General features: G+C 52.4%; 1 protein-coding gene across 4 annotated transcripts in view; it reads left to right on the plus strand.

Moving 5' to 3' along the window:
- FLNB (filamin B) overlaps window positions 1-10,088 on the plus strand; it is a 142,604-nt gene extending 132,516 nt beyond the window's left edge. For all 4 annotated transcript variants that reach the window (XM_042929780.1, XM_042929781.1, XM_042929782.1 and 1 more), the window contains 4 exons: window positions 322-498; window positions 5,175-5,393; window positions 6,561-6,764; window positions 8,466-10,088. In XM_042929780.1, the coding sequence (XP_042785714.1) occupies window positions 322-498; window positions 5,175-5,393; window positions 6,561-6,764; window positions 8,466-8,653 (788 nt within the window). In that variant the 3' untranslated portion in view covers window positions 8,654-10,088. The remainder of the gene's footprint in view (window positions 1-321; window positions 499-5,174; window positions 5,394-6,560; window positions 6,765-8,465) is intronic.
- Window positions 10,089-13,916: the final 3,828 nt, after the last annotated feature.

Genomic DNA, 13,916 nt, shown 5'->3' on the forward strand with positions numbered 1-13,916 from the left:
TTTTTCCCCTTCAAGCGGCCAAGCAGAGCAACTCTGTGAGAAGTGAGCTTTTCATAAAGCAATCTCCTGAGACAGACACCAGAGAGGATGAAACCTAGAATTGGAGATTTGGATGCATTTCCCAAAGGGTTGACAAGGGACACAGAAATAGGCCCCCATCTGGTTTTGAAATGCAACATACTGGGTGCCAGGCTTCCAGTAGAGCTGTTGTCTTATGGTTTAAAATTCACCATCTCAGGCTGGCCTTCCATCCATCGTCCTCACCTCGCGTGGTAGTGTTTGCGTCCTCGGCTTTACCCTGTGCTTTGCTCGCTCTCCTAGATAAGTATGCCGTTCGCTTCATCCCCCACGAGAATGGCATCCACATGATCGATGTCAAGTTCAACGGGAGCCACGTGGTTGGAAGCCCCTTCAAAGTGCGCGTCGGGGAGCCTGGACAGGCGGGGAACCCTGCCCTGGTGTCTGCCTATGGCGCGGGGCTCGAGGGGGGCACCACAGGTAACACACTACCTCCGCCTCTCGTCTCTGAGCCAGCGGGCGCTCATCAAGCTTCGGGAAGCCTTCTCCACACTCTCCTCAGGGAAGCTGCAGTAATGTGCACTTGGGGCCCTTGCTCTCCAGGGTTGTTTTGGGACGTGTGGTTTGGCCCACAATAAGTCCGGAGCAAGGCCTTGATGACCGTGTTATCAACCTCATTACTGTTTGCTATGCTTTGCCTGTCTTCCTTGGCCTCATGCCTTGACTTCAGGGCCGGGACACTGATCATGATGGATTGCAGCACCCCATCTTTTCCTTTTGAGGGTTTCTTTGCACCGAACTCAGTGTGTGTAATGGGCCTCCTGGGAGGTCTCCTACCATTGGTTCCATCACACAGTCCCTGGGCTCCCAGAAACAACCTTGAATCGACAGTAGGACCTGTCATAGCCTCCTCCTTTTAATTTCTGGTCCTAACAGAGAAGGAGAAAAGATGGTGGCAGAGCTCTAGAGCTCTTTGGGCTTGTTACGATTTGTTTTTAGTCTTTGCCATGGACGGAACACGTTTGACTGTGGAAGAGACAGGCAGCTAAGACATATGGAAACGGGACTGGCTCCGTCTCCTTGCTTCTCCCTCCCTCCATATAGAACAAAAGGAAACACCACTGGCAGTTCTGGGGAGGACCTTCTGATGTCCTCATGCTTGGTCGCTTGGTTGCTTAGCTGGTTCATTTGTTAAGAAGGTAGCATATCGTTTTGCTTCTATTTTACAGAAACAATCTTGTTGCACATATTGTACAACATTTTTCGCCTGACATCTTTTGTTTTTTAATGTTTATTTATCTTTGAGAGAGACAGAGTGCGAGTGGGGGAGGGGCAGAGAGAGAGGGAGACACAGAATCGGAAGCAGGCTCCAGGCTCCGAGCTGTCAGCACAGGGCCTGATGCGGGGCTCGAACTCACATACAGTGAGATCATGACCTGAGCTGAAATCGGATGCTTAACCGACTGAGCCACCTGGGTGTCCCTCACTTGACATCTTAAAGAACTTTCTGTGTCAAAACACAGATCTACCCGCCTTGTAATGGTTGCAGTTAGTGTTCATACCATGAACCTACAGGTGGGCATTGGGTGGGTCACTGGTATGGAGTGCCAGCATGGGGAGCTTATCCAGTCACACTTCTCTGCAGGACATGTCCGTAGACACAGACTCACTGGGACACAGTTTGCACTAGGTGTTACTTTTTTTTTTTCATGTTTTTATTTTTGAGAGAGAGTGCGTGAACAGGGGAGGGGCAGACAGAGGATTTGGAGCGGGCTCTGTGCTGACAGCAGAGAGCCTGATGCAGCGTTTGAATTAAAAAACCATGAGATCATGACCTGAGCTGAAGTTGGACGCTTAACCGACTAGAGCCACCCAGGCACCCCTGCACTGGGTATTACTTTGGGCCTTTGGAAGGCAGCCCAGTCCCAGGCTTGAGTCCCTCATGTGTATGCATTTTGATCTAGTCTCCCCCGATGCTGCGAGGGGGTTAGAGCAGACCTGCCTCCCACTGGGCGACGGGATGAGTGGCTGTAGTTACTTGGCATCCAGCCCTAGGGAGCCAGTGTCTTAAGTGGCCAAGGGGCCCTGCCCAGGTGCAGGAGTGACTGACGGGCTGGCATGCCACCCCAGAACTCTGGTCAAAGCAGTAGCCTCGTTAGAACCACCCACAGGGGTGGTGTAAGTGCTTCTGGACTCCCCAGGCCCATCCAGTCTGCCTCCACACTGAACTCTGGGCCAGCAGCTTGCCCCTTATAGGAGGCATGATAACACTTCACCCTAAGCCATTACATTTTACAGATGAGGAAAGTGAGGCTCAGAAACGTTGAGTCACTCCCTAAGCTTACTTAGCTGAAAGAGCACAGGACCAGGAATCAGTCCAGGTCCATGACTCAAAGCCTATGCCCTTAACCCCGGTGCTTTGCTGCCTCTCTCAGTGGCTGGCTCGCTCAGAGGTAGTGACTGCACCTGTGGCCCAATTTGTGGGGTATCCTAAACCAGGACCCCTGTTCTCCCAGCTGCCCTGGAACGTTTCCCGGGCAGTAGTGCAGGCGTTTGGTCCCCGGCAAACCACACACCATTAAAGACCATGTGGGGCCCTCCTGGCCTTTGGAACCATGCATGCCTTGGTCCAGGTCCCACAGCAGCCACTGAGGTCTCCTGCAGCTGCCAGCAGCCACCTCACCCTCCTGCTGGGTCACACCTGCTGCACTCGGGCCTCTCCTGCTTCCTCTTGGCTGTTCGCATGACTTCTCGGGAGCTTGGGTTTCAGGCTGTGCTTTGCAAGCGCTAGATGCCACTGAGAGAAGGGGCCCGTCTTGCAGGGAAACTCCCAGCCAGGAGGGAGAGGTACAGAGCAGGCCTGTTTTGAACCCTGTGTAAATATTGCTCTTGTCAAGGGGAGGGCGTCTTGTTTTTCTAGCCCTCCTGCTCCCAAGCCTTTTCCCAAATATCCATCCCAAGATTACACAGCTGTAGTGTGCATGGAATGAAAAGGTATCTATTCTTGGCTGCTAGAGGGCCTGGCATCCTGACCTTCAGAAAAAAGCAAACTCTCTGTGTTTTTATGGGTAGGCTTGCTGTATCTTTTGGCGTGAGCTTGAAATGGCCCATTCTGCAGGTTTTGGAGCAGGGGAATGTGATGAATTTGGGGTGGGACTTTCTGTTGCAGAGGAGTTGAGAGGTCAAGAGTTAGACCAGGGAGTTCTAGACACTCCGGATTGGGAGAGCAGCCTGAAAGGCTCCAGCATCAGCAGGGTGCACGAGGGGGATCGGAAGAGCCCCCTTCCCTCCCCGGACCCCTCGCCCACCTTCACGATGGAGTAGCGCTGCAGTAAACATGCACTGAACTCACAAGAACTCAGCCGTGCATCTGCGGGGTTGGGGGGGAGGACTGCTATGCCCGAGACGTTTGGGGTACGTATTGGTTCTAGCTGGAGGCAGTGGACAGAGGGACTCCTGCGTGTGGATTTTCTTTCTCCTGACTTCTCTCAGGCAAGTGCCTTAGGTCCAGGCTGGGCAGATCTTGTGTTTACATCCCAGCTCTGCAATTCCCCAGCTGTGTGACTTGGCGCAAGAGATTTGACCTCACCGAATCTCCACTTCCTTCCTGTAAAATGGGATTAATGAAGGAGCCTGCCCGATAGGTTGTTCCAGGTAGCTCTTGCCCTGCGATTCCTTAGTTGCCTTTTCCCACCTCAGCTCCCCTGTCTTTCCGAGCCCTCACAGCCAGGATTCACGGATCTTTCTCAGGAACCGAGCAACTTGTTAAAATCGGTGGGGCTTCACTACAGCCAGGTCTTTTCATCTTTACTTCAAAAATATCTTTCCTTATCATTGCCTTGCAGCTACTTCCTGGAAATGCCGTCCCCTTGTTGATCAACACCCCTTCCTTCCCCACACAGCCTCGCTCTGCAGCTGCTGCATGAGAGGCTTCTTGGCTCTACAGTTCAGAAATAAGATTGAGATAGTTGGGGGTGGGGGAGTTGCGCCTGGGACAGGAGCCTCAGGAGCTTCCAGAAGCAGCTGGGTTTGTGTGTTTGGGGGTTGCATGATAGCAGCGCCTTTGTCTTATTGATAGCCAGAACAATAATTCTTTCTCTGGCTTAGGAGCTATAATTAAACCAAAATAGTTCCCAGCTGGGGTGGCATCTAGGGCTCTGGAAAAAGCACTGCCCGGCACAAGGATGCTGTACCAGGGATGGCCCATAGAGGGCGCTGTAGCCGGCAGCCCTCACCCACCACCTCCTCCCCTCTCTGGACTGCAAAGGGCCTGCTGGAGTGGGGACTTTTGCGGGGCATTGGGCTCAGGCAGGAATGCCAGCGTGGTCACTGGTCGGCTCAGGTCTTCTTTCATCACAAGGCAGGATGTCTGTGCAGGAGGTCCCCCAGCCAGTCAAGAGGCTCCAGAGCCACACAGGCTGGTTTGCAGCGCTGACTGGCAAGTGCCTGAACCTCCCTGAGTCCCTGTCATTTGTCAAACAGGAATCACTGGGCACCTAACATGATGCTTAGTATGAGATCTGGAGCCTGAGCGGTGCAAGTGTAGCTCAGTTAGCGGGAGCTGCTGGTTTTGGCCCTGTTCTTGTTGCTGGTGTTCGTGGCAAAGTGGGGGGCTGGCAGATCCTAGCAGCTGCCCCGGTCTTCAGCATGGAGCCTGGGGCAAGGATCCTGCCGGAGAAGAAGGAGATGCTGGGCCTGCTCAGCTTCTCCAGTCCACGCAGAGGAGAGAGGAAAGGTCAGAGGGGCCCACGCATCCCCCACCCACTGGAGGCAGGGCTGGGCCCTGGCAGCTGAAACAGTGCTTCAGACCCACAAGGATGGCTCGGGCTTCTTGCTCTCAGCCACTGCTCGTGACCAGAGGAGAGAACAGGGTGTCCTGGCTGTTGGTGCTGGTGGGCGAAATGTCAGCCACACTCTTGCCTCCGCCTTGGAAAGGGAGTTACCGCCCCCAGGGCCTGAGGCCCTCCGTGTCAGGAGCTCAGAGCTAGTACCAGGGGTTTCCCTGCCACTCGCCCCCCCATCCCCCCCCGCCGCCCCCGTGAGGGAACCTATGTGTGTCCCCACCACTGCTTCTCTGCCCCTGGGAAAGCTCTGCACACCACACCCCCTCATCCCTCCAAACCATCAGTAAGACATTCCCTTTTCCTTTCTCCCAGGTATCCAGTCTGAATTTTTCATCAACACCACCCGAGCAGGGCCAGGGACATTATCTGTCACCATTGAAGGACCCTCCAAGGTTAAAATGGATTGCCAGGAAACCCCAGAAGGGTACAAAGTCATGTACACCCCCATGGCTCCTGGAAACTACCTGATTGGTGTCAAATATGGCGGGCCCAACCACATTGTGGGCAGTCCTTTCAAGGCCAAGGTGACAGGTAACAAGCAAACAGCTTTGAAGTTACTCTTTTTCTCTGTGGAGCTTGTCTTGTCAGATTGTCAACAGAGTTACTTGATACTAGAAACTTTGGGTAATTTTAGATACGTTGAATCTAACGTTGACTCTTGAATATAAAGAAATGGTAGGACACGTTCAGGGGGGTAAACACCTTTAGAAGCCCGTGGGGTAGGTACTGGCGTCAGCCTGCTACAAAATAAGTTGGCAGAGTAGGAGTGTAGAAGTTGAAAAATCATATTTTCTGTTTTTGACAGAAAAGAAATATTTACATATTTGAAATCTTCGAGACCTGAAAAATTCCTTTATTTCTTTTACTTTTATTTATTTAAAAAAAATTTTTTTTAATGTTTGTTTATTTTTGAGAAAGAGAGAGAGGGCGTGAACGTGGGAGGGGCAGAGAGAGGGAGACACAGAATTTGAAGCAGGCTCCAGGCTCTGAGCCGTCAGCACAGAGCCCGACATGGGGTTTGAACTCACGAGCCATGAGATCATGACCTGAGCCGAAGTTGGATGCTTAACCGACTGAGCCACCCAGGTGCCTCATCTAACCTTTATCTTTAAAATAATCAAAGGTTTTATTAAGTTTATAAAAATGTGGTCCTTCAGAACACTAGAAAAAATACGAGTCAAAACCACCGTACAGCCCAGGGCCCAAGGTAATCACCGTAAATGTTGCGGTAAATCCCTTCTGCGTGTCTCTACTTGGTTCACGGTTATAGGCATAGTATAGATTCATTGCAAAAAAATTAGAAGATTCGGATAGAAAAATCATCCTCTCACACGCAGAGAGAACCATTTTTGGTATTTTGTTATATGTTCTCCCCAGCGGGTAATGTTGCTTTCACATTGCTTATACATAGAGTATTTTATATCTATATAAATGGAAAGAAGTGAATCCTGCCGGGTGGCAGGAGGCTATGTGGGAGGAATTTCTGGGATTTGGAGGACATTGTGGGTGTGAGATGGGGAAATGGTGATGTTTAGATTCAGGTGTTGGGGTGAGATGAGGACGTGGTGGCTTTTGGATCCAGCTGTTGGGGTGTGTGGACTTTCCTGGGGCTTCTGCCTGGGGTGCTCACCTCTTCCAGCTGAGAGGACCCACTTGCTCTGGCCGTTCACTTCTCCCTCCCTCCCTTCCACGTCCTAGGCCAGCGTCTGGTCAGCCCTGGCTCAGCCAACGAGACCTCATCTATTCTGGTGGAGTCCGTGACCAGGTCATCCACAGAGACCTGCTATAGCGCCATCCCCAAGGCCTCCTCGGACGCCAGCAAGGTGACCTCCAAGGGGGCAGGGCTCTCGAAGGCCTTTGTGGGCCAGAAGAGCTCCTTCTTGGTGGACTGCAGCAAAGCCGGTAGGTAGCCCGGTCCCGCTCAAGGGTTGGGGTGGAGGCAGGCCGGGCACCCTGTGCTGACTTGGGTCTTCCCTGCAGTGCCCACCTACCCCTGCCACCCAGCCACTTGGAAGTAACCTTGTTCATCACCCCATTGTCCTGCACTTAGTGTTTTTAAGTGATTTTCCTCTCTGTTGCCTCTTGATTCTTTCAGATGCTCTCAAGATAGGAAGGGTGGCATTATCCCCATTACAGATGGGCAAACTGAATCAATGATCTGGCTCCTTCTGTGCCGATAATTGCTTTAACTGCAGTTTGAACTTGGGTATTTATTTGGGTGTCAGTGATTAGTTGCCTGGGTTCTGGCTTCTAGGACATCTGGGCTGGAAACTTGGCTCTACTACTCCCTCCTCCCTCCTCCCTCCTCCCTTCCTCCTCCCTCTCTCCTTCCCTCCCTCCCTTCTTCCTTCCTTCTTCCCTCCCTTCCTCCCTCTCTCCCTCCCTCCCTTCTTCCTTCCTCCCTCTTTCCCTCCCTCCCTTCCTCTTCCCTCTCTCCCTCCCTTCCTCCCTCTTCCTCTCCCTCCCTTCTTCCTCCCTCTCTCCCTCCCTTCCTCCCTTCTTCCTCCCTCTCTCCCTCCCTTCCTCCCTTCTTCCTCCCTCTCTCCCTCCCTTCCTCCTCCCTCCCTTCCTCCCTCTTTCCCTCCCTCCCTTCCCTCCTCCCTCTCTCCCTCCCTTCCTCCCTTCTTCCTCCCTCTCTCCCTCCCTCTCTTCCTCCCTCTCTCCCTCCCTCCCTTCTTCCTTCCTTCCTCCCTCTCTCCCTCCCTCCCTTCCTCCCTTCCTTCCTCCCTCTCTGCCTCTTTCCCTCCCTCCCTTCCTTCCTCCCTCTCTGCCTCCCTCCCTCCCTTCTTCCTCCCTCCCTTCCTTCCTTCCTCCCTCTCTCCCTCCCTCCCTTCCTTCCTCCCTCTTTCCCTCCCTCCCTTCCTTCCCTCCCTCCCTTCCTTCCTCCCTCCCTCCCTCCTTCCCTTCCTTCCTTCCTCCCTCCCTCCCTCCCTTCCTTCCTTCCCCCCTCTCTCCCTCCCTCCCTTCCTTCCTCCCTCTCTCCCTCTCTCCCTCCTTCCCTTCCTTGTTCCCTCTCTCCCTCCCTCCCTTCCTTCCTTGCTCCCTCTCTCCCTCCCTCCTTCCTTCCCTTCCTTCCTCCCTCTCTCCCTCCCTTCCTCCTTCCTTCCTTCCTTCCTTCCTTCCTTCCTTCCTTCCTTCCTTTCTTCCTTCCCCAAATTTAGCCATGTGATCCCGGAAAAGTTTAGAAGTCTCTTTCTAAAAGTCAGTTTCTTATTATTTAAAATGGGAGTAATAAAGGCACCTTCCTTAAGTTTTTTATGAGAAAAAATGAGATCAGAGTAGCCATCACTTCTGTAGCCCTTGCTACAAGCTAAGGGCTTCACATCTAACTACTGTAAACCTCACAACAAGCCCATGGGGTAGGTGCTAGCATCTGTTTACAGATGGGCAAGCTGAGGCAGAGAGAGGTAAAGTTCCACATCCAAGGTCACCCAGCTAGGCAGTCACCCAGCTGGGCAGGATTTGAACCCGGGCCATTGTGCTCTATGAATTTATGCTCATAATTGACACTGGTACCTTTCCTTTGGGCTCCCATATCCCCTCCCCTTCCTCTGCCTTCTGTGATGCATCCTGACAGAGTAACCACCTTTCGCTGCCTCCCAGGTTCCAACATGCTGCTGATTGGTGTCCATGGACCAACCACCCCCTGCGAAGAGGTCTCCATGAAGCATGTGGGCAACCAACAATACAATGTCACATACGTTGTCAAGGAGAAGGGGGATTATGTTCTGGCCGTGAAGTGGGGAGAGGAACACATCCCCGGCAGCCCCTTCCACGTCACAGTGCCTTAAAACAGTTCTCATCAAATCCTGGGAGGAGTTCTGGTGGTTGCTTTTGTTGCTTGTTTGTAACTTGTTTTATACAAAGTTTCCTCCAGCCTGTTTGTGGGTCTGAACCCCCATCCTGAAAAAAGTGCCTTCAGAAATAAGTCCTAGACTCGACTCCTTAGGGACGTGTTGGGGAATTTTAAGAAATGCAAACTCATTCAATGGGCTGAGAAGATTTCCATGTACACTCGGTTCAAATCGGACCTCTTGGGGGCACAGATCACCCGCAAGACTGACGTTTCTGGAAAATGAAATTGGCTTGCCAGTTTGTGACACAAAATGAAACGAGACTGGCGGGGAGGGACGAGGGGAAAGAGGCGACCTAGCGTAGGCTGTCATTTAGAAAAGAAGACTTAAAACCAGCTTCATCTCTCCCAGTGCCCGTGTCACATACAAGGCTCTTAGGCAGATGCCATCGTTTCAGCACTCTTCACCTCCACCCCCACGCCCATCCGTGGCCTTTCCACACTTGGCCAAGGGCAGCGAGTGCGCTGGCCTCAATGCTTCCTCGTGCCTCTCCTCCCATTATGCTGAGTGTTTATTTTCCTGCAAAGTTGTAACATGTGCCCATCTTGGCAGCCACGTTTTTGCTTTTGTCTTTAAAGGCCACTAAAGTCGCTGGGTCCAAGGAAACTCTGCAGTGGCTTAACCACACACTCCAGCTGTTTGTCAGTCTGATGAGTCTTGCCAACACGTTGGAAATGACCACAGGTGGGTCACTGTGTCAGCGCCCTCAGACACAGAGGCCTGTCACAGGACACGACACTCCCCACCCACCTCCAGTCAACCCTGGGATCACTTCTGGAAAATAATTATAGAAGGAAAGAATGAAACTCCTGCTGACCTTTGCGGGGGAGATGGGAAGGGCGGTGGTGGCTCCTCGGTGGTCTTTCACCATTGGGCAGAAATAGGACAGCTACGCAGCTCTCGGTGGCTTTGTATTCATTTTGGCCCTGATCACATCCGAGGCTGTTTAGACAGCATTGTGCAGGTGCAAAGCTCCAAAAATGGGGTGTAAGGCATTTTGCACCCCTTCCTGCAGATCTGAGCTGGTTTTGGAATAAAGTTAAAGCGTTTGGGGAACACTGCCTGACTTCAGGGCCCGGATGGGTGGTGTGGTCTGGGCAGGCAGACTTTGTTGATTTGGTCCTAAGGAAGTGGCTGCTGTTGTCACAAGTGCCTCCGTGGGTGGGACAGGGAGCGAGGTGGGGGACCGTCACCAGGATGTAGCAGCTGGGGCAAGTGTTGGCAATAGCCCCCCTGTTAGAAACCGGAGGAGCCTGAAGCCTAATGTGAAAGGGCCACAGGTTTTGGAAACTGGGATGTGGAAGCAAAACTGGAATCAAAAGCCAACTGTAAATTGTATCTTATAACTTATTAAATGTTTGCTCTGTCAGGCTTCCTTAGTGTTCTTGGAGGGTGGTGTTTCTGAATAAAAGGTTTGAGTCTCTGACCAGCTCTTGCCAACCCCTGGTGGAAAGGACACAGATTAACAACTTGTTTCAACGTGCCTTTTTGTAAAGGTGTATCTATTTATTTTGGTGGGGTTGGGGCGGGGGGGCGCATGGAAGTTGGGGAGGGGTAGAGAGAGCAAGAGAGAGAATCCCAAGCAGGCTCCATGCTGTCGGCGCAGAGCCCAATGCGGGGCTTGAACTCACAAGGAGGAGATCTGGGAGATCGTGACCTGAGCCGAGATCAAGAGTCGGACACTTAACCAGCTGAGCCACCCAGGCGCCCCAAGCCTTGCCTCTTTTTGCAGGGGGATGGCTTGCTTCTTTGTGAGCCCTGCTGGGAATATCTCATCAGGAGAGGCCAGACAGACAGGCTGGGCCTGGCAGTGAGGGCACTGGGGAAGGGGCACACTGGGTCTCGACACCAACACAGCCTCTAGGAAAGAAAGCCTTTTTCCTGATGACACGAGAAAACCGTCATCTCAGGGATTTCACTCAAACAAGAAGCTCTGTCATCTGTTGTCCCGACTGCCCTTGGACAACAGGGTTTGTGTTTGGTGTTAGTGTCTTCCTCTCCCTGCTGCTTCTGCTAGGAGGAGCTTGTGCCTGACTTTATGCCTGGGATACCTAGCCCCCTGACCTCCTGCTCACCCTCACGGCACTCCTGTGACACCACTTTACAGTGTGGATACCAGCTCTGGCGCTGTGTGGACATGTTCGCGGTGTCAAGGCTCATGTGGGGCTCACCCTAGGCCCTGGCCTTTCTCTCCCCAGTGTGGGAGCCCCACCTCCCTGGTTATACCTCTGGGAGCAGGAACACAGAAGGAATGGCACCAGGAGCCCCCAGATAAGCCCCTGGAAGACCCTGCTCGGCCCCCCAGCCTTCCATTGGGGGTGAGGAGTGAAGGGAAAAGCAGGGAAGGAACTCTGGATCCTTTGGTGGGTTTCTTCCTGCTGATGAAGTTTTGCGGTGATGGGCTTGTGGGATCCGGAGCCGACGGCCAAGAGAGAATTCTTGAAGACATCTTTGGTGCAAAAAGGCGATTTTATTAAAGCGTGGAGACAGGACCCATGGGTAGAAAGAGCTGCACTGGGGTTGTGATGCGTAACTCATTATATACCCTCAGGTTGGGAGGGGGTCAGGGACAGAGTATGTCTCTAAGGAATTCTGGAAGGAAGGTTTCCAGGACCTTGAGGGGCTAGCAGTCGCTTCGGAAACACCATTTATTGCCATTTAATAAGACCTCAGTCATGAGACTCTTCAGATGTATACTGGGGGCCATAAGCTTGGAGTATGATTGCCAGCATATATCTTGGGGCAGTTGAGATAAAGGAAGTAGTCTTACAGGATCCTCGGGGTTGGGATAATGTTAAGCTGAGATTCTCTTTCGCTCCTGGCATAGTGTCATCATCCAGCTGAGCTCCTAGAGGAAGGTCACTCTACCATCTCAAGGAACTGTCAGTGGGCTGCAGGCAGTAAGGGAATTTAGTTTTTCATTTGCCTTGGTTTCCCACATCACCATGGCAAGCGCTTAAACCCCTTTCCTTTGTTCTTGGGTAGCCAGGAGTGTCTGAGGAATATCACACATATTCCACCGGGGGCAGCAGGGTGGGGGGGCAGAACTGTATTTTGCTCTCAGCTTGCCCCCAAGCTCCCTCACCACTGGCACCTCATTTTTTTTTTTTTTTAATTTTTTTTTTTTCAATGTTTTTTTATTTATTTTTGGGACAGAGAGAGACAGAGCATGAACGGGGGAGGGGCAGAGAGAGAGGGAGACACAGAATCGGAAACAGGCTCCAGGCTCTGAGCTGTCAGCACAGAGCCCGACGCGGGGCTCGAACTCACGGACCGCGAGATCGTGACCTGGCTGAAGTCGGACGCTTAACCGACTGCGCCACCCAGGCGCCCCTGGCACCTCATTTTTGACCAGGACGGAGGCCTGTTTCCCTCTGAGAGGTGGGAGGAAGGTTGGAGGAAAGGTCTTCTTTTGCCTCTCCTTTTGGAGGGGGTGCCCTTATCTGTGGGCCTGTGTTGGGAATAACTGCTCCCGAACTCCCACGGGGGTGGTGGGCTTTGGGGGTTGTCCAGACTCTGCCTAATGATGCTGACCTTGCCCGCAGAGGAGCACAGGGGGACAGACGGTGAAGTCCGGCTGGTTTCCTGCTGGGGAGGCAGCATTTATATGTTAACTGCTGAACTTTGGCATCAGGTGGAGTTTGAACACTGGCTCAGCCATTCAGTGGCTGTGTGGCCTTGGGGAGGTTGCCTCCCCTTTCATTGTGAGGATCACGTGAAATCTCACTGGGGGCTGTGAGTCTTCGCTACTGCTCTCTGTGACCAACTCCTCATACAAGGCCGCACCTGGTGCTGCCCCGGCGGGTCCCACCCACTACGTCCCACACAACTCACGTGCTGTGCACCTCTCTGTTGGTCAATGGCCAGAGCCACAGGGCACTCTTATTGCACCTGGACTTGCTGCCGTGGCAACGGGCTGTTGTTTGTGCAAACGCCTCGATGACTTTGAAACTCGACCTCGAACAGGTACCGGGCCCTTTCTGACTTTCACCTGTTGATTCTGCCCCTTTCCTGTCAGGAGCTGACTGGGCCGTCAGTCTTTAGTGGTTAGAGCAGACAGCACTGACAGTTGACCTGCAGAAACCTCAACCCAGTGAAGGCCTTGTCCCCTTCTCAGCCCCGATGCCTGCCTCTTCCTCATCCACTTTCCCCTGGCAACCCTTGGAAGCCCTCCTCAAGCCTCCTCTCCCTGCTGCCAAAAAGGAAACATTTTATTAACATGTCTGTTTCCAATACACTTATGGGCACGTGGGCCCTTAACCGTATGTCTGGTCTTAAGACTTCAAAGGGGCCTTGAAAGCCACCTCTCGATGAGTTTGGTGTAAAATGAGTCAGGATTTAATTTCCCCGAAAAATTGCACAGCCTTAAAAATTAGCAGAATAAACGTAAATGGCAAAATGAGGGCTTGATCCTTGTCGCCCCCTGACACACACACCCAAGTTTGTACTTTAAAATGGGGAACAAACTCATTAATTTAAGTGCTCTTTGGGCTTAATGCTCAGCATGATGGAAGCAAGGTCTAGGAGAGGAATGGAATCTTTTCAAATCCCCATTAACTTGGAGGGGGAAGGGGCTTTGTAATCAGGGCATTTCACTAATGAAAACTCTCTCCCAGGAAGAAGCACATCTTGTTTGGCTAAATTTTTTCCTCCTCACAATAGCAAATCATAACTTGAAGAGGGAGTAAAAATGTCCTATCGCTCAAGGCAAGCCCGAATTGGATGTTTTCGCTCCAGCTTTGTCCTAAGGATGCTGACCAAACATGGTGGGAGGAATCTCTTAAACAAAGGGATCCTTTTTGCTTTGTGATAAGTCTTTTGTCTGGGTCCCTGAGCCTACAGGGGACCAACTCACATGCAAGGAATTTAGGGTGGCCCACCCCACGCCCCTTCTCTCTCCCTCAAGAGCTCTCCAAAGCAGGCAGGCAGGAGATAGGGGATTTACGAGCCTGGCCTGTGGCTCACACCCAAGGGTGTTACGTGTTTCAGACTTGCTTATCTCCCCAAGGACAAAGCTCAAAGATGAAAGAGTCTTGGAGCCTTGTACTGACCACATAACTCCCTCTGCCATAACCACCGCCTTCCCAGGACATCAGGATGCCTCTCCCAGTCGCCACTGACGTTCTTAGAGCAAAGCTGATGCTGAACGCTGGTGGGGTGGTCCCTGAGAAAGAGGAAATCTTGGAAGCAGCGCCACGCC

This window comes from Panthera leo, chromosome A2 (assembly GCF_018350215.1).
Source record: "Panthera leo isolate Ple1 chromosome A2, P.leo_Ple1_pat1.1, whole genome shotgun sequence".
Classification (NCBI taxonomy): Eukaryota; Metazoa; Chordata; class Mammalia; order Carnivora; family Felidae; genus Panthera; species Panthera leo.